A 27,651-nucleotide genomic window follows, 5' to 3' on the forward strand; every position below is an offset into this window, starting at 1 on the left:
CTTCCTTCAGTTGAGTACAGGATATAAGCGTGAGCGGTACAAAAGCGCGCTACAGAAATCGAAGCTCGGAAAAATAAGACACACATACACAAGTATGCAAGTAAAATAGGAAAAAAATTAACTAGTGCTCTCAAAATAAAATGAAATATTCAAATTTAATTTGCAATTGTGAATGTGAAATAAGTGATTGGAAAAATGAGAATATGAATGCAACTGTAGAATATCCAGTTATTTGGAAGTTGCTGTTGTCACTGCCTGATTTACTCCCTTTTTAACATGCGCCACGCAATTTTGGGTGTTAAATGCTCGTGTATCTGTCGGTTTTTGCGCGCTAAGCTACGTCGGGCAGCAGCAGCAGCAGCGCAGCGGCGGCATTAATACACGTCGTCTACTCCGCTTCTTTACCCGCACCCACTCCCACACCCACGCGTACATTCGCAGTCGAAGTCGAAGTCGAAGTCGCCGTCGCAGTCGCACACACACAGACAGAGACAGGCAACGGCGCCCACTGTGCACGAAAATAGGCAGAAATCAAGCAACGAATATACTACTATTTATGTATTTATGTTCATGTCCTTTTGCTCTATGTGTGTGTGTGTGTTTTATGCTGTCACTGCTCCGCTTCGTTAGTTTTGCGCGCGTGTACGTGTGTGTGTGCGTGTGTGTTTGGGGTTAGTGTGCAAATCATTTAATTTATTACTAAATGTATTTTTATACACATTTCTCGTGCACTTGCGTTTCGCTTTCATTCCTTTTGCTCAGCCATTCGTCGTTAATTTGTCGTTCGCTTTTTAAGCCAAATTCGTACACTCTCATGATTATATCAACAGCCAGTCAGTCAGCAAAGAACAATAACAGCAACAACAAGCCGTCCTGGCAGTCAAAGTTTTACCTTTGTGCTTAGCAGACGCACACACACACATACATACAAACACTCATACGTACACGCAAACCAATACTAACACGAACCAAGAGCAACACGGACACGGCGTGTCTTTTTGTGTATCCTAGAGTTATTTTTTGAAAGCAGCAAACTGGCGAAACGCGCGCGTGTTTTGCGAGCGACAGCAGAACGCTCTGTCGTCGTCGTTGGCTTGGTTTTTCTTAAAAGAGAGAGGATAACACAAAAGTGTAGGAATCTATTTTTTGCGGCTAAAGTTTTGTGTCGTCTTTTTGCTTTTATGCTTTTATGGCATCGCGTCATATTTGTGTGCGTGCGTGTTTATGTGTTAAGAAAATTTTCGGGAATTTTTCAACAATTCTAACAAGAAAGAAAGAAAGAGTTGTTCCAATAACAGGAATATTTGTGTGCAATAATTTAATATATTGATATGGTAAAAATCGTTGCATACTTTTGGGCCTATTCACAAAAAATCCAAAGTTGAATAGTTGAAGCATACTTTCGGGCTGCATTACACATATCTAGTATGTATAGCCGCCAAGCAAGACAAAATAAAATGTCGATGCCGTTCTTCAAATCTAATTCATTTCACAATTTGATTTAAAACCCACAAAAAGAATTCAACACTCATATAAATAATTTAATTTAAAAATAACATCAAAAGCTAAATACTATCTATCAACCGCTGCAACAACTAAAAGCCCTCGAAACAAAAATAATACAATACAAATAAAAATAGAGAAAAAAAAAGCAATCTCCCCTAACAACTGCAACAATCGAAATACAACAATAAACGCAACAACAACATCTACTCAACAGCAACAACTACAACCACTATCACCGAAAAAAGAAAATACAAACGGCAATTTCGTATTAATTTTATTTGCGCATACATTTTGCCGCGTGCTTATAAAAATTTACATAGAAACCAACACCAAAGGAAGCAACTACAACAGGAACAACAACTACAACAGGAACAACAACAACAACTGCTGGATGGCAAAGTGGAGTACAAGAAGAGGGTCCTGGTTAACTGCTGACCCAGCCAGCCTACGACTTTAGGTTAGTATGTCTTCCTCGTTGCGACTTATTTCAAAGCGCAAAACCAACTGAACAACACAAGCGATGGCTACGATTAACTATGTATGTCACGACTAGCAGATACCCTGTCCAGTTTAGTTAAATGGCATAAGGCATCATTAGCCTTAACTGCTGCACAGATCAACAGATGGAGTAGCCAGATGCCTCTGATGTGCTGTATCCTCCTTCTTGTGTTATCTATGACACTTATTTACTCAGCGTTATTCAAGCCAGTGCTTGGCAATTGCCGTCTACAGGGTACTCAAAATGTCCCTTTTCTCTTTTTCCCTTTTGCATTCGTTGAACTTGTGCTTCAGCTTCAGAGCGTATTCTTCTTTTTGTTGCTTGGCGCTTATCCTTTTGCCCGGCTGCTGATCAAATAGGCATCATTTGCCTGGCAGGCAACACAAAAAGGTCGCCAGCAATTTCAAACGACAGTCAGTTGATGACTGTGTTGACATCAAATTGAAGACTAGATGCGAAGAGATGGAAAAAACAGCATCTCTATATTTATCTATGTATAAGTGTGTGTGCGAGTGTATGTGTGTGCTACATTAACCCTATTTTTGACGTCAATTAATGACTCGGCACTCGCAGACGTTTCGGATGAAATTTAATTTTTTTTTTTGCGCCATATTTCTTGGGGTCGACAGCGACTTCCGGTCACATTTCGTGCCCTTTGCCGTTTGCGTGGCCGTTGCCTATTTTTAGGCGCTCTATAAGAAATTGAAAAAATGAAAACGAAAACGAACGTAAATTAAGCGTATGTATATGTGTGCGTGTGCGTGTGAGTGTGAGTGCTGCGAGTGTGGCTGTGAGTGTGTGCATGTTGTGAAAATAAAAGCATCATGGCAAAATCGTGTCTGTGTGGCTGCTGCTGTTGCTGCCAAGCTCGTTTAACCCCACGTGCAGAGAGTCAGAGTCAGAGTCAGAGCTCTCTGCTGTTCGTTTTATCATGCACGCACATACACAGGCGCACCCACTCACCCATACACACACACACACACACACATACACCGGGGCAACATTACGAGCATTGTGCGGAATTTATTGAATTTTTATTGGATTTCTCTCTTGCGTAGCAGCAGTAGAAGGCAGTCAGGCAGCATTTCTAGCGCCATGCTGGCTGCTGCTGTGTTGTCTCGTTAGGCGTGGCATAATTCATTATGTTGACTCACCCACCCACCCGCCCACCCGCCACCCAACCACTCACCGCCCACTCATCACCCACTTTGACAGCAGCAGAGAGGGGCAACTGACTGGCGTGCTTTGCATATTAATATGCATTCCTGTGGGCTCAATTTATGATTTAAAGAGCTGTCGACTGGCGCTTTCCAGCTCTCCTCCAGTTTCGCGCTCTGCTACTGTGGACTCCTCCAGCCTGTTGCCTAATCACTACGCACTTTTTGCTAACTCATTTCAGATTTTGCGCTACATTATAATAAATATAACAAAGCCAACGCCTTGTGATTAGCCAGCCACGCGACTCACAAAAATTCAAAACGATTTTAAAGAAATAATTACGCTGCAAAGATCAAAACCAAACGCTTGAGGCCCATGACCCATAATCTTACCTTTCTCTCAGGTTCTCGTTTCAAGAGTGCTGCGTTTGCTGCTTTGCCTATTGGCCAATTGTCACGAGACGAAGGCTTCCTGCTTCATTGCCTGCCAGCAAATTGTTTGTCAGTCTTATGATTGCGGCAGAGAAGGCTTTAAAAACTTTTGCACATATTTTTTTGACAGCAGCAGCAAAGTTAAAAGAACTTCTTTGACAGCTGAGATTTGGCACAATCAGCAACTATTTTCAACTTTAAGTATGCTAAATAGCTTAAATATCAAATAAGAGAAATGTTTAAAACAAAAACCATTTATTGTGGACTTTGACTAATGCATTTATTTTAACAAAATTTCCATTTTCGATACGCATATATCATTTTTCAACATTACCATATTAAGTGGGGCTTAAATAATTCATAAATTTCAATATAACCAAAGAAACATTTTGCAAAGAAAATGCAATAAAACACTGTTGAAATTTCAAAATTTAATTATTGAATCAATATGGTCTCACATTTTAGATTTCGAAATATATCAGAGAAAATATATTATTTTCAATTTTAATATTTTAAATAGTTTTCGAGAGAATGCAATAAATACTGTGGAAGTTTTGATGTGTATTTCTTTTGAGCAAAATTCACTTTTCAGAGATTTGCCCGAACAAAATATTTTCATATTTGACACTTGAAATGATTCTTAAGAATTCAATATAACCCGAGAAACATATTGCAAAGATAATGGAATAAATTACTGTGCATATTTAGTTGTGCATTTCTTTCGCCAAAAAATCATTTTTGAATATATCTGTTTTCACTTTTTCACAGTTCTGAGTAATCTATATAAGTGTTCTCGCTTCCTGAGCTGCTGCACAATAAAGTTGTGCTCAAGCATTCATACTTCATACACATTTTCGAAACTTTTGCTTAAAGTTCTTCATCAAAAGTTTTCAATATCGTTGCGTTGCGTTGCGTTGCGTTGTGGTTGCGTAAGGGATGCTATCGTCTGACCCCTGACTCCTATCCCCTGTTGTCCTCTGCACCCATTTGGTGTGGCAAAGCAAACGTTTAATATTCACGCTTGAGCGCACTTTCAGCGAATGAAGTGAGGGACAGAGAGAACAGAACAGAGTAGAGTTTCCACAGAGTGAGAGGGGGGGGAGATGGGGGTGGCGGTGGCGGTGGCGGAACTCGGAAACTGACAGGCCCAGTAAAATGTGTGAACTGTTTGACGCTTATCTATGCTTCTGCTTTTGACCAAATTTTATTGCCTCTTTCCAGGCCAAGTGTTTCGTTCCGTTACTTTACCCATTCTCCTCCCATTCGCATTCGCATTCTTTCATTTCTCCTCCTTCTGTTTGTCTATGTGTGTGTGTATAGCAAAGCAAAAAAGATGTCAGACAGAGAACAGCTGCTACGCTGTGGCACTGGCAATTAGTGACTTGGGGTAAACCAATGTTGGCTGTTCATTACTTGCAACTGTAATTATATTAATCATACGCCATGTTGTGCGCACAACTTGTCCACTAATGAAGCAGCGAGCGATGCGACGCGATGTCGCAACCTCATCGCAAAATGCAGCGAGCATCGTCCGGCTAAATGCAAAGCATTTGAAGCACTTTAAATGCAATTTGAAATGACGCTTGTTTACATAGCCAGCCATGTCCTTCCCTGTGTCTGTGTCTGTGTTTGTGTCTGTCGACTGAGACACGGGCAAACACAGTGCCAACGTAACGCCAAAGCAAACGTGATGGCCCAACGAACGATTGCAAAGTGTCTTTTGCTTATATTCTTGTTGCTGATGTTGTCGACGCCGTTGTCCGGGTTCGTGATTTCAGCTGCTGGCGCTTGCAACTATCATTCAACTTTTATGTGAGCCACTGTCTATCTGTGTGTGTGTGTGTGTGTGTGCTTGTGGCAGGCACAAAACAAGCCCTGCCATGCCACTGTAATAGTAGCAACAGCAGTCTGTGGGTCTCTCATTCACTGTGCTAGTCAGTTTCTAGTCCAGGCCATCAACGGAAGTGCTCGTCGCCATTTTTAGTGCACTTCTTGAAAGTGCGCACATTTCCGTTTGGCATCAATGATTCGCCCACTGCCCCAAGGCATACGACACGCCTCCTTCCATCGCCCATCGCCCACCGACCAGCGCCCACTAGCAAATGCTATACAACAACCACACACACACACACTCTCCCTCTCCCTCTCTCCATCTGGTTGTCTCTCTCTCTGCTACAGCTCGGCTCTTCGTTTTTATGTTTCGCCTCTGGCTGTTGGCTTTTTACTTTTGCTGATTTTAATTTTGGTAAAAGTTGTCACATTTGATTTTTAGCAATTGTTTGGTTTTATGTATCCGCCTCGTTCGCAGTTGTTGTCTTAACTTACTTCGCTTTTTCGTTTCGATTCTTTTTTCTTTCTTTATTTTTTTTTTTATTGCCTTCTTTTTTATGTGCTGGCAAGGCATTCTTAATGCCGCTTTCAACTGGCGCTAGTCCAGATTGGCTTTAATCGAGACTCTGTCCTGTCTCTGCTTTAGTCCCTTTGCCTTTGCCTGTTGCTTATGACTGCAAAAATTGCGGTTAAAGCAAAGATTTTCGAGTGGATTAAAATACGACTGTGTGAAGTCGAGTTGTGACTGCGAATTGAAGTAATTTCAGAGGTTGAAAGGAGTCGACTGATTAAAAGCAATTACCATGGAAAAAAAAGAAGAGGAAATGAATAGGAAAAGTGACTGCGAGCAGCTTTGAGAACTTTGGGTAATCACTGCTCTACGATGTTATCGCAGACATTGAGACATTGGACACAATTCAGATACACAAGCTGGATAAGTCAATGGGAGAAATGACAACTAAGACAGAGTCCATTTAAAAACGCGTCGCAATGATGGCGAAATAAAAAAGTGTGTTCTATTTGGCTGACTTATTTAAAGTCATTTTAAAAAGATTGATGCAAAGATTTCAACTGAAATAAGAAATGAATACATTTATATTTATAGCTGTTTAAACTATCTCATTTTTAAATACTAATAATATCAGACTATATAGATTTACATTTAAGTAATAAATATATTTATATTTTATTCAATTGGTTTCTATCAATAAATACAAAACCATCAAATTGTCTCTTCAAGATATTTTGATCTTTAATTTTGTATTTGCAAATCGGATTGAAATCATTCAATCAAGATTTAGATATTCGAAGATTTAAACTGAAATAATAAATAAAATCATTTATTTTTACAGCTGTTTAAATTGCATCAATTACTTATTTAGAATCCTTTTAAATTGCTAACTTACACAGAAGTTATAAACACATTTATATGTTATCTATGGCTGCTTAAATTGTATCAATTACCTCAGGCTATTTATTTAATCCACAATTAATACATGCTGTCGAACTCTTAATTATTAATATAGACACAGATAAATTACACATTTTAATCAACTAGAAAAGCATTTAATTAAGCAACTATAATCGACTGCACTAAAGTAATTTATTAATAATGCATTTAATGTGTGTGTGTTTTATCATGGCATAATTAATTGGCTCTTTTCGGTCAGAGTTCATTGTTCATTTAAGTTTTATATGAATGCAATCTATTTTGCGCCCCAAAGCGGCATTTAGCTAAGCCAACTTCGTAAATTATGCATTGCTTGGTAATTTGATGCCAAAGGTTTAGTTTTAGTTGAATGCAATACAAGTGTACTTAAAGTGATTGTTTTGTGCATTTCGCCCCTGGGTTGCTTAGCTGCTTAGCTGCTGTGCTCTGTGTCTGGACATGGATATGGCTTAATATTGAAGGCAAGCGTCGCTTTCTCTCTCTCTCTCTCTGTTTAGTGATTATACAACCAAAATGTTGCCCACTCTGTCGTGTCACTCTCGATGCCAGCCTCTGTCTCTATCCTTCGTTGTGACATTGCCGCCTGGCTGCATTTTGTACGATGTACGACACACGAGATGCATGTTTCCGCTACAGCTACACACGCCCAGGCAGAGACACAGTCAGAGACCCAGACTCTGACATAGAGAGCGCACATGCTGTGACAGCAGCGCCAAAAAAGCAAAACATTGAACTGAATGTGCCACGAATATATACACTTTATTTCATAGAACATTTTTAAAATATATTTATTTAAATTTAACAGATTAAATCTGTATCTAAAGTGTGTTTAAAATTGAATTTATTGATTTTGAAAAAGACTTAAAAGTGTGTACAGCTTGTGTTTAACCCATTTTGCAGGGTATATGCGTTAGAGAAAGCGAAATTTGGAACATTGTTAAGCAGAACGCTACAAATTTTCGTTAGCATAGAATTTGGAGCGACATTTTTACGCTCTTTCAAGCGAAATAAACATGAAAATGTTTGCGACTATTTTATGCGATATATTTATGCCCAACTCGCTGTGTGTGTGTGTGTGTGTGTGGGAGTGTATTTATGTGCTTGTGTGTGTGTGTGTGTGTGTGCGTGCTATAGACCCACAACAAAGCCAATAAAATGCTGTAACCTCGAAAAGTTCAATTTTGCTTTTTTTTCCAGTATACATTAACATTGAGATGTGCTTGACAATTTTTCACTTCAAGCAACAAATTATGCCGTAGCACAACATTGGGGCGCACTCATCTAAGCTTCGTTGGGGTTTCAAGGATGCCACGCCCCCGTCCCGCGCCTTTTCCCATCATCTTGGCCGCCGTCGCCGCTCATGTCCGCTTTGGATGTAATGCGTGCCTTGCCGCCTCGCCAGCGACTTTTATCTAAAAGCGCACTTAGCCCAAGTAGGCCAAGTAGATTACGGCCAAAGCGCTGCTGCTGCCTTCTTTACGTGCGTATGTGTGTGTGTGTGTGTATGTGTGTATGTGTGTGTATACACACGTCTAGATGTTGCACGTATTTTCATCTAATATAGGAACAATAATTGGGTTTAATAATCTATTAATTTTTTACCTTTCGTCATTGAATTTCAATTTGCAAAATGTCATTACTTTATTCCAGACTTTGGCAAATTCAATTTTGCTATTAACTTGCATTTAATTCTTTCTTAATCACAAATGGTCTATAGACAAAAATCTACATAATAATCTAATATTTGTCACATTCAATTTACTACACTAAAACTATAAATACAAAAAGTATCTTTTGTCTCTTAAAGATCTTTTAGAAATTAATCACATATTAGATTAGAGTTCATAGATTATAGCTTAGATAGCTATTTAAGTACATATGAATCTCAATCTGCTGTACTTATTTTATATTATTCAATTGGTTTCTATCATAAATACAACAAGCAGCTAATTGTCTCTTCTTTGATCTTTCGAAGTTTATTTACTAATCAGATTAAGATGCGAAGATTCTAGATAACATATATTTAAATAGTATTCCAAATGTCATGTAGTCTTTACATTATATTAAGTTCACTCAATAAATATGAGTATTACAATCTGGTCTTAAAATCTTGCAAACATTATTCGCCAATCAGTAAAGAAGCTTTGATATTGTGATACAAAGATTCTAGATTAGATATCTATTGAATTTGCCTGCATCTTAAGTTGACTCTTTAAGTACATGCATTCGTCTAATTATTCATTTAGAATTAATCGCAAATCAGCTCAGAAGAGTTAAGATTAAGGTTCCATAGATTATAGTCTAAGAGCTGCTGGAAAATATGTATGTGGGAGGCTTCTTTATGTGCTGTTAAAAGATTGTTCAAGTTCATAAGCTATGGGCCCATTATCTACATTGCTTATTTACCCAAAGGCTGTGCCATCATCAAGTTGTGCTTATGTTGTCTTGGGCAACTTTATAGACAATGCATCCTGCGATGTTTTAATGATATAAACAGCAAACACTTGAGCAAATTGCGCATGTAAACAGCCCAAAGAAGCGCTTCCAAGTGGGTTAAGCAACAGCAACAACGACAGCAACAGCAGTCGAGGCAGCAACAGCAACAACAACTCGAATACCGGGTGCTAGACCCTGAAAAGTGATTAAAAAAAAATTGGAAGCAACAAAAAATAAAAGGAAGGAATGAAGAAAACTTGTTGTACAACAACGGGAACACAGCATCGGCATTCGGCAGCGGAAGCGGTGTTGACAGCGTTTCTGGTTATGTCCTTGGAAGATGTTTTCAAGCGAAGCGAATCAAGCGAGCGAGCGAAGCCAAGTCGAGACCAGACGAGACCAGACGAGACGAGTTGAGTTGAGTTGCGTCGAGCCGAAAAAAGCCTTTTGGCGCAATAACGGCACAACCGTTACAGTTTTTCATTATAGAAAACCCTAATTGGAAAAGTGTTTTGGGCTGCCACTCGAAGCTTTTAGCTCAAATGTCAGACAATGGCACAGGAGATGAGCGGCGGCGAGATGGGAGATGGGAGGATGTGAGGCAATGTTGTCCGATTTGTTGGCTTTTGAGGGTCGCTCTAGGGGGTAGACCTAAGTAGGGTAGAAGAAGGGTTCCCTCTTCTCCTTTTTTTTTGGGTGTTGGCATTAGGTCTTGCGCTTGTCTCTCCGCTGAAGCGCAGCTGCTTCAAATTATTTAAGCACAAAAAGAGAGGGAGAGAGAGCGAGAGAGGGCAGTACTGAGGCACAAAGGATACGCCATAAAGGATAACAAAGCGTCGAGAGGCGACTGTGGCAGCCGGCACACAATTTGTCCTCAACGTGTGTTGTGTTGTGTGTCGCAAGCACTGCAATCGCTTTGCTTGTTGCTTCACCCATTGTCTAATTGTTAACCATTTTTAGTAGTAGCTCTGTCTCTACAGAAGTGTGTGTGTGTGTGTCGGTGTGCTTGCATTTTGTTGCATTGTGTGATTGTCACACGGCTGCAACATTGTCTTTGCTGGCAGCTGGACAAAATATCATTTGTCTAAAGCTGCACAAAACGTTTTTACCTGTAAATTATTTTATTGTTGACAATATAATAAAATAATTGAGATTGAAATCTATAAACAGCTGCAGGAATTACAAAAGTGTCTGTCCTTATTGAATAGCACAAAGATGGATTGAAATTGCATAATACACATATTTGTTGCTTATAATTCATGCATGACTACTTGCTAAATGTATTGTGCAATCAAATGTATATATTTTTGGTGTCTGTAAGCTGCTTATTAAATTCATGAGACTATTGCAATTTTCGTACGTCAGTCCTGTGGTCAATTACAAGATGACAGACAGACAAACAGAGAGACAAGAGAGCATGAACTGGAAATTCTAATCAGCAACAACTGATGTATGTACATGCATCGCACAGAGCTGGCAAACAAATTGTGATTTGCTCGTTGAGCAAGCCGCAAAAATTGCAATTACTTGTGTGAGTTGAGTTGTGGTGCTGTTCTGCAATCTGTGCAACAGACACGCAGAGGCAAACAGACAGACTGACAGACAGACAGACAGCGAGAGAACAGAGAACAGACTGAACAGACAGGGCATGTTGTTGAACATGTTTCCAAATCGAAGCGAACCAATGCAATGCAATGCGATGCGGAAAACTATGCTACAATAATTTCGCAACACAACAACAAGCTCGATGTTAATTGAAAACTTTAGCTGTGTGTGTTTGTGTTTGTTCATTGGTTTTTCTGCAGTTGCTGCTGATAGACTCGCAACACACAAGCAACCACATTAGCTGCAGTTGAACGAGTGTCAAGGTGAGGCCAGGTGCGCCCAGCGAGCCAGAAAACAGCCAACAACTTGTCAGCAGCAGCAGCAACAGCGACAGCGACAGCAGCAACAACAATTGCAAAATACATATATCTGCTGCATTCTTTAGTCATATCTGGCACGCTGGCATCTGGCCAAATCACGTAATCATTAATTTGTTTATAGCGCATGTGCCAACTTGCCAACTCGCCTCGCATGCATTGGCTACATTTCGAATAAAAAATAATAATGCAAAATTAATTTCAATTAGCGTCAATTTGTTCAACACCTGTTTAAGTCATTGTTTGCATTTAATGTTGATTTCTACAGCGCATATATAAATCACACTTTATGCAATTAAATGTTGACTGTTTTCTTTTTTTTTTGCTCTTTATTGCCAATTGCCAACCAATTTCATTCACTTTGGCAAATGCAAAAATTATAGCATACAGCTGAGCGCCACTTAAAAAACCTTTTTTCCGTTTTCCATTTGCCACATGCCACGCCCAGCTGCACTGCATTTGCATTCACATTCGCGTTCTCGTCCACTGGGACACTTCTTACATTATTTGCATTTGTTGTGTTCTCTCTTTATACCAACGACCCAAAGGGCAGCGTATGAACACCTAAAAATAGCGAATAGCAGGAGGAATGTCTCGATATAAGTCAAATACAAATCGCAGATGATATTCAAGTTATCATTTTATACTGAAAAGACCGTTAACAGATGTTGGTATATTTTTGACTTAATGTTATATTTTTAATGTTGTAGTATATAAATATACTGAATATATCCTAGGGTATATTTATTCAGTTACAAATCGTAGAAGATAATCAATAATAATTTTATACTGAAAAAAATTTAACAGCTGTTGGTATATTTTTTACTTAATGTGATATTTTGAATATATGTAGTATATCAATATACTGAATATAGCCTACGGTATATTTATTCAAGTTATAATTTTATACAGCAAAAATCTGTATCCGTCTGTAAATGTTGTACTCAATGGTGTATTTTTAATGTGATAGTATATCAATATACTAAATATGGCCTTTGGTATATTTCTGTATATGCTTGGTAAATAATAACTAATAACTAATGGGTATTTCACTGTTGGGTTCACGCGTCTGTGTTTTTTTGTTTGTTTTCTTTACTCAACTGCATTTGCCTTTTGCTTTTTTTGTCATCCTCGCATTCGTATCTGGTTGCCCATTACGTGCTCGGTTGACACTCGCTTTGGAGAGTATTCAAGTCCCCAGCGCGATGACAGTTGCTGCCCCACGGCACTGGCAATATGAGCAATCGTTCTAATTAACATATGACTGCAAGGTAATAGGGTAGAGCTTAAGCGTGATTCATCTTATTGCTGCTGTTGCTGTTGCTGTGCAGTTAATTCCGATTTCTATCAATTTCAATTTATTGCTGGTAAATGCATAACCTCTGGTGTGTACTTCAAAACTATATATAAACTGCACTATTCACTATGTTTATGACAGGTTCTTTATGACTCGCCATTAAACTGCAATTTGCGTTCGTATCAAATTGCAATTGCTGTAATGGGTAATTGCTTGTGAGTATTTGAGTGTCTATTTAATCTGTTGGCGGGCATAATCGTAAGTTGTTTGCAATTGAAAAGGTAAAATAATAAACGTTTTTATAAACATTTGCCAAACAAGCTGTATCAACTTGGATGTAACTTTCATAAGTCATATTCAAAGTACAGCTTATCTTTCGTGGCGTTGCATAGTCCAACCTTTGTCTCTGATGATACTCGCTACCCATAATGTAAAATGGTTTTATGTTCTTGTGGCAAACGTATAGAACATGCAGATAAGTTGCTTTGGTTGACACATTTGGTATATTTTGTTCTCTATGGTATATTTTGAATGTAGTACTGTATCGATATACTAGGTATATCATTCGGTATATCAATTCGGTATATTTCAACAATAAAACGTATGGAAATTGAAGATTCGTTGCTTTGGCTGACACATTTGGTATATTTTGTTCTCTATGGTATATTTTGAATAGAGTACTATATACTAGATACATCATTTAGTATATCAATTCGGTATATTTCAACAATAAAACGTATGGAAATTGTAGATTCGTTGCTTTGGTTGACACTTTTGGTATATTTTGTTCTCTATGGTATATTTTGAATGTAGTACTGTAGTAGGACGAGTGCCTTCACTCACACACACACACATATAACATATTAACTTGACGCACTCTCGGCTATGCGAACTCTCTCGATATTGGCTCTCCTTATCGATTCTCTCATTATATGTCACATTCTTTGTTATACATAATTTAAGAAGGCGGTCAGTCTTGATCGAGAAGCATTATAAAACGGACGCTACATCACAATTTGTATTGTTTTCTTACGTGTGTATAACTACTAACTGTATCGATATACTAAATATATCATTTAGTATATCAATTCGGTATATTTTAACAATACCACCAAACTGTTTTGCTTTTGCTAAAAATGCTTAGCGGGTATATCAAAGTGAAGTACATTCGCTTGTTTTAAAAGCACTTAAATTGCAAATGCGCATGGCACGGCAATCAGCACAGTTTTTACGATAAAAACCAGTTGAAGTTAATTGGTTGTAAAAGCTGCGGCGGTGTCAGCGGCCCATCGGTAATTACATATAAATAAGCAATTATCAATGCAGATATGCAGATGAGCTGCCATAAAATCAGATAAAACTCTCGTATTCACAATGTGCCACACAAATTAATCAACAACGAACTATGTGAGGATTAACTCACTTAAAATTAAACTGTATGTGGTTTACAGTCATAATGCTGATGATATTTGAATTAAACTAAGTAATTTGTACAACGATTTGCATAATGCAATAGGTGGAAGCTGTAAACTACATTTCTGATTAGCAAAGTTACAAAATTACAAGTGGCATTAATATATATTTTATATTTTAACAAAGTTTTAAGTGAAGAGACCAAAAAACTTGGTCTGCCTTCGCGTTAAGTTGCATTTTTAATAATGTTCATAAATCAGGCAAACACACTTGCCGACAGCTAAAACTAAATTTAAATATTTGAAGTTGCTTGAATTCAATTTCGTATGCGAAAATCCGAAATGAAAGTAGCAATAGCAACAACAACAACAACAAAAAAAAGTCTCATGTGTGTTTCGACTAAAATTGAAAAAACTTTTCTCATTTTCAGATGAGCTCTTTGTGTGACACATTAAATTTAAATCCGCCACGCCCACAACGAGAACGGAGAACGAAAAGTGCTGCAACTAAAAAACATTTTTATACAAAAACCCGAAAAGCAAACACTAAATGAACAGCAGCAACAAGCACAAAAGGAACAACTTTAGTGATATGGAACTGTGCATAGCAATAAAGTCAAAAGCTCAAAGTTCAATGCAAAAATGCCACCAAAATCAAATGAATCAACTGAATACTCAACTAAGCCGCCAGCAGCACAGAAGCCACATCAACCACAGAGATCGAGACCACCTGAAAAAGCAACAAGAAAACCAACGACAAACTCCACAAGAAAATCAACAACACATCAACAGAAGCAACAGAAGCAAAACTAGCATCACTAGCATCATCATCGAACTCATCCAAAACTATTGCCAGAGACTTTGCCAGCTGCTGCTGCCGCTGCTAATGTTGCTGTTGCTCCTGGGCCTCGCCCAGCCATCAGCTGCATCGCCAGGCAGCAGCAGCAGCAGCAGACGCGATGCTCTCCTCGCCTACTACAAACGTGCCCAGCTGCGACAGAGCGACTCCTACGGCATTCCAGAGTATCAACAGCAGCAGCAGCAGCAGCAAACGCTGCGCGAAGCTGCCGCCTTTGACTTTGAGGATCTAACGCCCACGGGCAATGTGGTCTCGGTGCTCAGCAACGCGGATCGGCTGCGCAAACGTAGTGCCACCTCAACCACTGCCCAAACTGCAGCGCCAACAACAACAACAACTGCAGCCCCAGTGACAACAACTGTTGCAGCAACAGCAGCCGAGGCGGCTGCTAGCAGCAAAGCAACTGAGAAATGCGAGCCAAAAGTGTTGGAAACGCTGCCGGATGAGCCTGTGAGTATTAACTTTATGCATATAATATCATTAACAGATTTAATAACATGAAAAACTTCAAATTTAACCAAACTTCGTCTCAGACTTTAAATTCATTTTGCCAAGGGTTTATATTAAGCACTTGTTATCCAAGTTCTACAAGAGAAACTTAAAAATGTATAAATTTCTATTTAAAGTTATATGTTAGTATGTTGTGCGACTAAGGAATAGTTCTGAACTGTACAAGCGAGTCGTAAAATCTTCGTCTCAGATAAATTGTGATTTCTACAAAAACTTCATATTCTTAAACCCTATGGATTAAGCAATGATCTATTCAAACGTAGTTTTCATCTGATAAAAATCTGAGGTCAAAACAGGTACAACAAATGTAAAAAAAAGAAGAAAAAAAACTGATCTCCAAAGCAGACTTCTGTTGATGTGCTTTACTTACGACAAACTTAAAAGAATATTGATATAATGATATACAAATATTCACCTTAGCATCTTGAAAAATCTCTTGGATTATTTTATTTAAAGAATATTTATTAGATTTATGGGAGAAACTTGAAAATAATATGACCTCTATTTCAGATAAAGGATTTAGGAAAGCAATTTTTGATTCATTGTCTGAAATGTTTATCAACCGAATTTTCTTGAATTATTAATATTAATAAATTTGAGAAAATTTGGTTTGAATTTTACAATTAGAATAGTCAAATAAATGATGCACAATGTTTATTTAACTAGGATTCTCGTTAACGTCTCATTAAAACTGTAAAAAAGCTCTTTGCCATAAAAATAATGAGACAGATAAAATTTCAAAAGTGCTATGAACAGATGGCGATTAAAAACTCTGACTTAATATATTTTGCGGTAATTAACTATTTATTTATACACATTGAGTATCTGATTGCCGCCTAAAAAATAATCACAATTGACAAGTAGTTATTTTTCTTCCTAAAATAGCAGCTGACTGCTGACATTTAAAGCCATCCACCCTTGTTGACAATTCACCCAACTTTCGAGGTCGGCACTTTAAAAATAAAAGTATTAACTCAACTTGAGACAAACAATAGAAGGAAATGCTTTCGTCCAACGAAATCTCATCCCAGATTTATATACAACAAAAAAATAGAAAAACCTTTACATAACTCGATGGCAATCGTGTGTTTGCGTTTTGTGAGAAAAAATGCAGCTTGCAATCGACCCAAAGGCGGACAATTAACATGAATATTTAAAATTGCTAACTTGACAGTTGATAAAGTACTTCACGGTCGTCGCTGACAAAATGCTGAGGGCCAAAAAAGCAAAAAGAGAAAGAAAAAAAACGTGAAGAGGAGGCGGACTTGCTTTCCGTGTCTAATCAATAAAGTTGCTGAGGCAGCAGCAGCAGCACCCATTCCTCCCTCCTCTCTCTGTGCGTCCTACTGCCACCCTTCATAAGTTGGTTGCAGACTTCCAGAGTTTCATGCTGACAAAAATCTTTTTGCGGAAATCTGCGCGCATGAAATTGCTGAGGAAAACCGCTCTCGTTTCCCCTCCGCCCCCCGCCGTTGCCACAATGTTGATGGTCGTAAAAAATATTACGCATACGCCATGTCTGACGTAGAATCGCATACGCACATAGTAATATCTCTAGACCGCGCGTGGGCGTGGCCAGAGGGAGGAGATGCAGGTATTATATGGGATTTGCAAGCAGTTGCCTGTTTGACAGCATGTCACGCGTTTTGCTGCTGCAAGTTAATTAAAAGATACTAAAGAAGTCAGACACAGCCACAGGCAGCGAGAGCGAAAACGACTGAGGCTGATACGGAGACTGAGGCTTTAGCTTTTTCTGACTCTGGCCCGTATCTGGTTGCGAGCCATCAACGATATTTTAATTGAATTTGCATGACAATTGAAACGAGAACTTGAAATTTAAAGATAGTCCCCATTCGTAGCCACAAGCTCATCAGCCAGTCAGTCAGTCAGCCAGACAACCAGTCAACGAGTCTCGAGTCAGTTCAGTGAGAGCTGCTTTTGCAGCTATTTTTAGCCAACTGCGCGATTTGTATAAATGTTCAATAAGACGGTGTGTAAACAATGCGCCACGTAGCTATCTATGTTTTGCTGACTTCTTCTCGTTCTCCTTTTTGCTCATGACGTACAACAACAGGAAAACAGGCGATCGATGGCGTTAGCCGCTTTCTGCTTTCTACTTTCCGTTTGCCGTTTTCCTTGACGCAAGCACGCAGCTGTGTGTGTGTGTGTGTGTGTGTGCCATAATTAAAAGATACAATTTCAATGTGCTCTGCATGAAAATGGCAAGCAAATTTGTAAATTGCCATTAGAGCGATTTGGATCTCTCTCTTCACTCGAGTGTGTGCTCCTTAGACACGTACATGCAACCAACAAAATGTGTGCTGTATAAAATAATAAATAAAGTGGCGCACATGGAACAACAGCTGGACAGTAGACCAATAACGATGCCCGTGCCCCAAACCTGCTGCTCTTCCTGTTCCTATTCCTGCTATGTTACTGCTTCTGCTTTTGCTCCCGCTGCCTTTTCCCTTGACGGCTTTTTGTTTTCTCTGTGGCGACGCCGGCTTTTGGTCAACAGCAGCGGACGCGTTGTCGAATGCCTGTCAAGCATTATTGTTGCTTGTTGTTCTTATTGTTATTGTTATTGTTACTGCTGGTCGTGGTCCTGGTCCCGGTCCCGCTGCTCTTCGTTCTGGCCTCACGGTTGTTCGCTTTTGTTGCGCTTCAACAACAGGCGAAATTTGTATTCCTGCAGCGGGTGTGTGGCGGGCCTATTTGTGTTTGCCTTTGTCTCTCTGAACAGCAGCAGCAGCAGCGGCAGCAACAACAACATCAAATGGGCACAATGGCAACAGTTACAACAGCTGGAATGTAACAACAACAATTACTAATATTAGACAATGCAAGGCCAAAAAATATTTAAGTAATTGCACCCCAATGATTTTCAGCTAACTTTGCACATCGCATTGTCTCGAATACATCGATGCATTCCTCTAGTCATAACTAAAAGTTGCATGCATCGAAATGTGGCACATTGCATGAATTATTCGTTAATGGATTATAACATTGCTCCCCAATCAATAAATCACAATAAAAAGCTTTCAGCTTGCACGCAATACGCCATAATAAATAATTAGACACTTTGCTAAAATCGATTGTGCACTGAAAACTGTAGCAACCTGGACCTGGCAACAAATAAATATTAATAAAATCTTGGTTTATCATGAATAATACACTAAACAATAAATAAAGATTTTAAAATGTATTGAGTTTGGTTTTTCTAATTTACCTACTATTCTTTTCGATTGAACTGAAAGATATTCTTAAAGATTTATATTCAAGTTTATAGCATTATAAGCTATAACAATAATATTATTTGAATTATGTACTATAAATTCATCCAAAGCTCTTTGCTGCACAATTATTATTTTATTTTCCCATTTAGACGTCTTAAATAGTTGTTGTCTTTTCTGTTCCGCATCATTTGCTGTTTTTGCAGTGTTACAAAAAGTGTTGCATAAGCAAAAGGCGCTAACCGGAAACGCTTTCTTGAGGCGCGACGGTGAATTATTTGCAAGTTTTATGCAATTTACTAAACTACCATTACATTAACATTTCGAGTACTAAACAACAAAAAGAATATGAATGAATGGGAATGTGAATGGTGAATGTGAATGCGAAAACAACGGAAGGAAGAAAGCAGCACTCAAGCAGGCCGACAGAGATGCTTTGCATAATGAAAGATGTGTAAAGATGTGTAGTACATACTTGAGAGCTGCCCAGATGAGATTTGCAAGTGTCAACAACAACAACAAGAACAACAAGGGAAGCAAAACAGCAGCAGCAGAAAAGCAACAAAGCAGCTGACATATTTTATTCATTAAGCACAAAGCGAATAACACGATGACAAACATGCAAATGACAACAGCAACAACAACAGCGGCAGTGAACGACAACAACTAAATGCCATATGGGCATGTAAATATTTTTTATGGTCATAAGTAAGAATTTTGTATACACACACATGCACATAAGCATGTGAGCATGTGTGTGTGTGTGTGTGTGTGTATGTGTGTGTGGCAAATGCCGGCATATCCGAGTGCGCGACGAGATGTCGAGCATGAGACATTAAAAAGCCAGTAAAACGCGCTTTACGGATTTCATTTCAACTGCTTGGGGTGCGCTTTTCTGTATGTGTGTCTGTGTGTGTGTGTATGCTGCAGCACTTGGCATAGTTGCTGTGTGTGTTTGTGTGTGTGCTTGCAAATATATGCATGTTTTATTGCACAGTCGCTTCTGTTTGTGGTTTTTTGCTATTTACAAGTGTTTCACATTTTTGTTGTTGCTGCCGCTGCTGCTGCTGGATTTGTTTGTTTCTTTGTCGGAGACCGCAACACGCCTGAATGATTCCACTGTGTGTGTGTGTGCGAGTTATTTGTGTACAAATATGTTTGTTTCTTGTTAATAATTCATTTGGCTTTTCATCTGGCACATAACGTATACGCAATGTGGTCGCCCCAGCGTTGAGCATTGCTAATGGGAAATATTTGTTGGCAAAGCCAAAAGGTGACTCACCCACACACACACACACAGATGCTCACGCACACGCACACGCAGAGACTGTGAAACGCTCCCTTCAACCCCGTCAGCTGGCTGCCTCCCCTGACCCGTGCTGCGGTTACCTTTTGTTTCCAAAAAGCCATAATGATGTCATCAGAGTTTTGCTGACTGCCACAACGTATCCTCGGCGTATCCTGTGCTCATTGTAACGTGTTAATTTTATACAAACAAGAGAGACACACACAGCGAGAGAGAGAGACAACAAGACAGAGCGAGAGCGAGAAAGAAGAAAGTCTGAGTCGAAGCGGTATTAAAAACATTTTGCAACCCAGCTCGGACATTAAATCCTATTATTTTCAACAACAGCACATAGCTGGCCAAAAAAGGTGTTGGACCATGCAAAACGTGCGCCATGTGCATAATTAATAGCTAGTCACAAGTCCAACTCCGACTCCGACTGCATGACTAGGCTGAGGCCTGGGCATCTTATTCACGTATCCTTAATTTTCTTCGCGTTCACACCAATTATGGGCGCTCGCTTTACCTCTCGTCTCTCCTCTCTTCGCCTCTTCTTGGAATATTCCGTTGTGTTACAATTTATATTGGGGCTTAGCTGTTGGCTCAAGTATACAAATACTTTTGATGGCCACAATAAGGCCAAGCCTGAGTGTGCAACGCATGAAATATGTTTATTTGGGGCAGAGATAAGCATAATAAGCTTCTTTAGACTCGCCTCTTTGCCTTAGTTTATTCTAATGCAATCTGATTTTCGCTCAACAAATGGCAAACTATAACGATTGTAGAGCGACTGAAACCCAGAAAAATATAGAGAAATGAAACATAAATTATATGAGTAGGTTGAGATTGGACTATTTTGGATATAGATCGGTGGTAGTTTCAAATTAAAAGAGAATTCTTAAACTATTGGAAAATGTTTTCACAGAGAACGATTTTTTTATGTATAATAAACAAGTAAGAAAGCGACAGTCAAGTGTGCTCGACTGTGAGATACCCGCTAACTATTTTTAATGGAAGCAAAACAGAGCGATAATTGTTTTAAAAAATACCGAATTAATATACCGCAAAAATATAATACTACAGTCATACTGATATAATACTACATTCACTACATACCATAGAGTTCAAACTCTATCTACAGCTGTGAACTTTGAAATAGCAGCGCGACAGAAGAAAATCTAAATAACGGATTTTGTGCATATTCCCTTTTTGTTAGTTGATCCCTGGCACATTATTTTTGTAAAATGAAACATAGAGAAAGGAAACAACCAAAAAACCCCGTTAGATTTGTTCAGTTTTCCTGAAATTTTGATATTTTTACATAGATTGTCAGCCAAGACAAATGAAGAATCGACAAAAATTGTAAAAATAAATAATCCAAATATACAAAATATATAATATACCAAACAATATAAGTAGAAATCCCACCGAATAAAACTTGAATCAATTCAATCAATAACTACCTCTAAACGCCGCTGATAAATCTCTTTTCTTGTTGATTGCAGTTCTACGACTTTAGCGAACTAGCTGCGGATGCAGCACGCCAATTCACAGAATTCCTCACGTATAAATATGCCAACACGCCCATTCCCAACGATGAGCAGACACGCTCGGAGGTTAGTCGACGAGCGAACGCCATTGCCAGCTATGCACTCAACGAGGATGAGAATCTGTTGGCGTTTGCCATCGCAGCGCCCAGCATACACACCGTTGTCGTTAAATTCAGGGACAATGTGACGGTCAGTGTGTGGCAGCATAATAATTGAAAACGAATTTGCAATAGCAAAATGCATTAACTGCTCTCTGGTCTCTGGCTTTTTCAGATACCACCGGATCAGGTGCATAACAAGGCATATTTGGGCTCATATTGGCGTGAGTTGGGGTAAGTTTGCCAATCGAAATTGATTGCTTTCGGCCAGGCAAATACAAATGTTGGCAGCACATACACGTTTTTGTGCTGGCCAACTCGCGTGTTTTGGTGGCAAACAGCTAATTGGTTTGATCCCCCATCGAATTTGATTGCAGAGCCGCGTGGAACAGCAGCGATGGAACGAGGGAGTGGGGCGCACCATTTCGTGACTGCAACCTGTTGACGGGTCGCTGGTTGTGGCCATTTCGCATATCATTCACCGAGCAGCCAATCAAGTTAGTAAATTCGTTTATATTTTTTGTTTTCTTTTTGTGAACACATGGCTAATGCACTCTTTTCGTTCAGAATTGTTGCAGCCGCATTTGTGGCCGCCGATGAGGATGTGTGCAACGATGGCCTCGAAGAGGTCTTTGGACGACGCCACGGGTGAGTTGCCACTGAATCTGTTATGTCTGTTTTGTTCCAAGCTGAATTCTATGCATTGCAGCTGCGATCGGAATACCACATTCTGTCTGCTAACTGAGAACAAACCGATGGCCACGCGCGATGTTTACACGTGTCTGTGCCGCGAATCCTTTTACCTGCCAAACTCAACACTTCAGGGCTTTCGGGGCGATCTCGTTGAGATGAGCGAGGGCTACGACAACTTTTCGTGTGTGCCGTGTCCGGGTGGCTGCACCAACTGTGATCTGCACGGCGTTTGCCTCAACTTTCAGGAGGAGGATGCCATTAATCTGGATGCCTGTCTGCGGCTGCTCGTTGCCATTGTGCTTGGCGCTTGCATTCTCTGCTGCGTTGTGCTCAGCGTCATTGTCTTCAGGCAGCGTAAATGCAAGGTAGTTGAGAGCTTTTAAATATCTCTCTCATAGTTAGCTGTTATAATCGTGTGTTCTATTGCAGGCCATTGCCTCGGGAATGTGGACTGTGCTGGAGACCATACTGCTCGGCATTGTTTTACTTTATGCATCGGCAAGTTAGAAATTTGCAAATTTAAAGAATACTTTAATAATTGCGTGACGTTTAGGTTGCCGTCCATTTCTTTCCCGCCTCCACCGAACGCTGCCTGCTGGAGCCTTGGCTGCGCGAGATCGGCTTCATCACCTGCTACGGTGCCATAATTTTGAAGCTGTATCGCCATCTCGTTGACTTTCGCACACGCAAAGCGCATCGTTGGGTGCTCCGCGACGTTGATCTGCTCAAGTATCTGGGCACAATGGTGTTTGCCGTTGTCTGCTACATGGCTGCGTTTACGGCCTCATCGTTGGATCTCCTGGAGAGTGCGCAGCTGAAGAGTCTACGAGAGGCGAGCACCAACACTTGCCATCCACTCAAATGGGAGCTGGTGACGCAGACAAGCGAGATGCTCATACTGTGCTTTGGTCTCCACTTGGCCATCGCCAGTCGTAATGCCAACACTCAGTTTCGGGTAATGCAGTTTGCTTTTCAGTATTATTGTCTACTTTCTCATTCACCTCACCTTTTAGGAGCGACAATTTCTGGTCACCACGCTGACGTTGGAGTTTCTGGTGTCGTCCAGTTTCTATTTTCTGCGATTCGTTTATCTGCCGGAAATGAGTCCGGGTGCCATTTTGCTGGCGCTCTTTATACGCTCGCAGCTAACGAATAGCTTTGCGTTGGGTTTGATATTTGTGCCAAAATTGTGGTATCAGCACAAGCAGGTAACAACAACCGTTAACAGTTTTTGACAGTTTTGCATTTTGCGTTTTTTGTACTTTATTTTTTTTAATTAACATGCATTATTTTCACAATTAACTTTTCTGTTGGAATCATTGCGATTTATTTCTGGTTGCTAACAAAGTGCGTCCAAAGTTTGTTCGAGTAACGAGCGAGTATCATGAAAAATAACATACATTAATTGTATAGTATTAGAAAGTTGAGACAATTGTATTTTAGGCTCAATTTTGTGCTCATTTGTCCGCCGTCATCGTCGTCGTCGTCGTCTTCGTACTCACATTTGTATTTGGTATTGACATTTGGTTTGAGGAAACGATTTTTGTAAACAAACAATGATAAAATAATGTAAAAACAGTTGACAACAAAACAAAAAAAAAAAGAATGTATAAAAAATCCACAACAAATTTAAATAATCAAATTGCCGAAGAAAGCTTTTTGCTAAACAAAAATGATTTAATTTCATTTTACGATTTTCGTTTGTGACGTTGATTTTTGTGTTTTTTCGTTTGTTTGGATCGAAATCCAAATTTTAGAATTAAGCTAACATTTCATGAATTTTAGTCAAGCTATGAAGTTGCTGCAAGTGTCATAAATTGTTGTTAATTATTCAGAATGTGTTGTCTATATTGTGTATTGTACTATTTCGATATGATTTCATTTCATCTCTCAACTCCATTCCATTCTATCCATACTTAGTATTCAGCTAACCGCACCCAACTTTAAGTTGCACAAAGTAGCGTCGTTAATCAACACTGTCCAAAAGCATGTTTGGCACACTTTTCATTTCTAACACTTTTCCTTTGTAATTTTGCATGTACAATTTTTGTTAATCATTTCACAACAGCTGAAAACATGACAAGATGATGACAAAAATCGGTTTCCTTACAATCCCCAACATGCATACCAAAACTATATAGAGTATTTCTTTTAGCCACACTATTTACTACTACAACAAATATGTATGTAACATAACTCCCTCTCTCTTTGTCTCTGTCTCCTCCCACCCAAGTACTCTAAAATTAGTCTCTCTGTCTTTAAAACTATTACAAGTAGTTGTAGCCCAACAACTTTTGGTCGTCGTTACTTTGACCTATGTTTATCTCATTTACAGCACCACAAAAGACACAATCACGCCCCATAGGCGTGGCACAATTACAATGACATCAACACATCAACTCGAATACCAACAAATACATCACATAAACATAAATATATACGATAGTAATTAACAGTCTCCAAATCCAAATACACAAGAAAAAGCGCACAGATCTACTTAAACTTTGAATTCTCTTAACCTTGACTCCACGCTCTCTCTCTCTCTCTATATATCGCTGTCTCTCCTGAGTTTGATTTCCATTTCTTATGTTACTTCTTTGGTTTTCTGTATCGATTTCCGTTTCCGTTTCCGTTTGGCTTTTGTGTTACTTCCTGAGTGTGGTTTGCGGTGTTTGTTGCATCTTCATAGCTTGCAGGTTCGTTCACTTGCGTACGATCTATCAATGCGTTTACCTGTGGATGCTTTCAAGGGTACGTCACACGATGCCGGTCAACGCTTGGGCGGCGGCTATGCGGGTTTATGCCTGGGTGATCCCGACATTGGTGAACTGACCATATCCGAAATGAGTCCCGAGGATATACGTGCCGAACTCAAAAGGTTTGTCCCAAAAAACCAAATAGTATAAGAGACAATTCTTCATACACTTTATTCTCAATTGTATACAGACTGTACACGCAATTGGAGATTCTGAAGAACAAAACACTGCGTCAGGATAATCCGCATATTAGCAAAAGGCGCGGCGGTCGCAAGGCGGGCCATCGTCGCTTCTCATTGCAAGTAAGTGACTGAGGATTGACTGCCAGCCTAGTCTTAGTCCTCTCTGTGAAATACATGTTCATCATGGGCCAGTCTAGCCAGTGAAATGAATAGTCTTACTCTTCCAAAGCAAGCCTAGTTGATTCAATGATCCTTTGTGCCCCCTTAAAAACAGTAAAAAAAAAGAAAGCCTCTCTTTCTCGTTTAACTGTTTAACTCTCTCCTACTACTTCTATAACTTTCTTAAATTCTCTATCCCATTTGTTAAATCATTCTGTGTGAACATACGTATTAATCTGAAATATATCTATATATATATATATCATTGTTCTTGTCATGACTTGTACTATATACAAACAAAAAAACAAACAACCAAAAAAAAAAAAAACTCAAACCCACCAACAAAAACCAATATCTAAATGTAGAAAAAGGGCAGCAAAGATAAGGTAAGAATTGTCAGTCTCTCAATGTAACATACTCGTAATCTCGTAAATCAAAACTAAAACCTTAAACAAATCCTAACTTTGTGTTGTGGCTAACCAAAAAGCAAAAACAAAACTAAATGCGCACGTTTGTGTATAGCGCCTAACTCTACGTAACATATCAATAGAGGTCTATAAAATCTAAATCACTTAGCATGCAGTCCTAAGCTATCCAAAAAAAAGTCCAACTAAAAAACAACAATACTAAATACACAACTTGATTGTACTGTTTCCATTAACGAGTCTGTTCTGCGCGTCCCCCCAACTAAACTAAACTAAATGCATGTCCTCAATATAACATAATAGCACTATCATACTTTCAACTAAAAACTAAAACTTCTCAAAACTTAACAACAACAACAAACAAAACAAAACAAATGCACTTCAATTGCAAATTTACGAAACGAAACTATTGAAATATCAATTTTAATGCAAACAAAACCAACTTTCGCAGGCTTTAAGTGCCAAACATCGCAGCAATAAGCATCATCAGGATATTGAAATAACCGAGGCAGAACCTTCACGTACACCCGAGGATTCAGTCTGCAGTGGGGAGGGACCGACCGATACCTATGCCGAAATATCCGGTATATCGCATTCAATGCTATCACATTCGATGGTCTCACATTCTGTTGTATCGCATTCCAAGTAAAAATTGAAGAAAAGTAAAAGTCAAAGTAGAAAAGCAAAAGCAAAAGCAAGAGCAAACGTAAAAGCAAATCAATGATGATATGTGGCTAATTGCCAAATTGTATATAAACTTTATGAAAACCAAATCAGAAAACATTAACAATACGATATATATATTATATATACTATTATTATACATATACACATATTTATACATAAAATAAATGAAAACAAATGAATGTATGTAACTGAGAATTAGGTGCAGCATTATAAACAAATAGCGCAACAACACAAACAATAAAAGAATTACTTTAATTTTTGCAATGATGCTAAATCATGATCAAAAGCAAATGTTGACAAATGAAATGAAAAGATGAGCAAAATATACAAACAATAAAAAACATTACTTTATTTTACCAAAATGGAATAGAACGTGTTGAGTAACATACTTACAACAAATGAAAATGTAAATGAAAATGAAAATGTGCATGAAAGCAAAAACATTTTTGTACAATTTTGATAAATTTTTAGAGCTGTTTTTTGTGCGTGTGGTCTAAGTTTTGTTTTTCAAAAAATAGAGCAAACGAGTTGTGTGACAAGAGCAAAATGAAAATGAGACAAACAAAACAAAACAAAAACAAATGCGAATGCAAAATGTTAAAATGAAAACGAGAAAAATTCAAAAACAGAGCCCACCTGTGTAGGTAACGTTAAAATAACTGAATGTATAAAGCAAATAAGACATCTATCACTTATTTGTTATTGCTAAACATTTTCTTGTTCATAATTAATCTCAGTATCTAACTTAACTATTTCCGTTGATGCCAACTAAGTTCCTTGAAAGTAACTATACACAACAGACAGACAGACTTGTTAACAATTCAAACTCTGCGCTAAAAACTATGCTACATTTTTTTGGCCAAGCGAGAAATTGCGAACAAGTCTGACTGACAATAATTTGCCCTTAATTTGTATCCAAATAACGTAACGTAATGCAAAGAGAATTCCTAATGGTCGATTGATGGCTAGCTAAATCATTTAATCAGCGATTAATCAGTTGTAAATTTGAGCTTATAGGCATTAAAACGTACTAGAGAATTTCCTCCCCCCCCAACATAACACTACACAATCGACGCCTAGATTTTAACTATGTATGTACTTTAATAACTTTAATAATTGTATTGTAAATCCACAGCAACTATTATTTGTATATATACTCAAATATATAGATATATATGTATACATATATACAGATTTGCATATCTGAAGTATGCGCAAAAATAAAATATACTCGTACATTGTGAGAGCAAAGCCACAAAATACCAAAGAGAGG

At 38.8% G+C, this 27,651-nt stretch overlaps 1 protein-coding gene and 1 long non-coding RNA gene across 11 annotated transcripts; one reads left to right on the top strand and one right to left on the bottom strand.

The window, feature by feature from the left end:
* On the top strand, positions 1 to 27,604 carry LOC133840032 (metabotropic glycine receptor). 10 transcript variants are annotated; one of them, XM_062271694.1, is made up of 15 exons: positions 1 to 92; positions 1,519 to 1,963; positions 14,373 to 15,250; positions 21,334 to 21,567; positions 21,652 to 21,710; positions 21,854 to 21,973; positions 22,044 to 22,124; positions 22,186 to 22,534; positions 22,599 to 22,667; positions 22,723 to 23,124; positions 23,183 to 23,377; positions 24,866 to 25,047; positions 25,116 to 25,227; positions 25,632 to 25,652; positions 26,143 to 27,604. In XM_062271694.1, the coding sequence occupies exons 3-15, from the start codon at positions 14,492 to 14,494 to the stop codon at positions 26,338 to 26,340; spliced, it is 2,781 nt and encodes a 926-aa protein (XP_062127678.1). In that variant the 5' UTR covers positions 1 to 92; positions 1,519 to 1,963; positions 14,373 to 14,491; the 3' UTR covers positions 26,341 to 27,604. The 10 variants fall into 10 exon arrangements, with proteins under 10 accessions (XP_062127678.1, XP_062127693.1, XP_062127685.1 ...); XM_062271709.1 differs by having other exon boundaries at positions 2 to 92; positions 1,721 to 1,963; XM_062271701.1 differs by having other exon boundaries at positions 12 to 92; positions 1,566 to 1,963.
* Positions 22,830 to 23,820, bottom strand: LOC133840097 (uncharacterized). Its single transcript, XR_009894166.1, has 2 exons — positions 23,672 to 23,820; positions 22,830 to 23,508 (listed from the first exon to the last, which is right to left on the bottom strand). It is a non-coding gene; the product is annotated as an uncharacterized LOC133840097 (long non-coding RNA).
* Positions 27,605 to 27,651: the final 47 nt, after the last annotated feature.

The sequence above is a fragment of the Drosophila sulfurigaster genome, chromosome 2L, assembly GCF_023558435.1.
Source record: "Drosophila sulfurigaster albostrigata strain 15112-1811.04 chromosome 2L, ASM2355843v2, whole genome shotgun sequence".
NCBI lineage: Eukaryota > Metazoa > Arthropoda > Insecta > Diptera > Drosophilidae > Drosophila > Drosophila sulfurigaster.

Bases quoted from the DNA above. Each gene is read 5' to 3' on its own strand.
- LOC133840032 (XM_062271694.1), top strand. From the start codon at position 14,492: ATGAACAGCAGCAACAAGCACAAAAGGAACAACTTTAGTGATATGGAA. The intron at 22,125-22,185 runs GTGAGTTGCCAC...TATGCATTGCAG, and splicing joins GTCTTTGGACGACGCCACGG to CTGCGATCGGAATACCACAT. The intron at 23,125-23,182 runs GTAATGCAGTTT...CTCACCTTTTAG, and splicing joins ATGCCAACACTCAGTTTCGG to GAGCGACAATTTCTGGTCAC.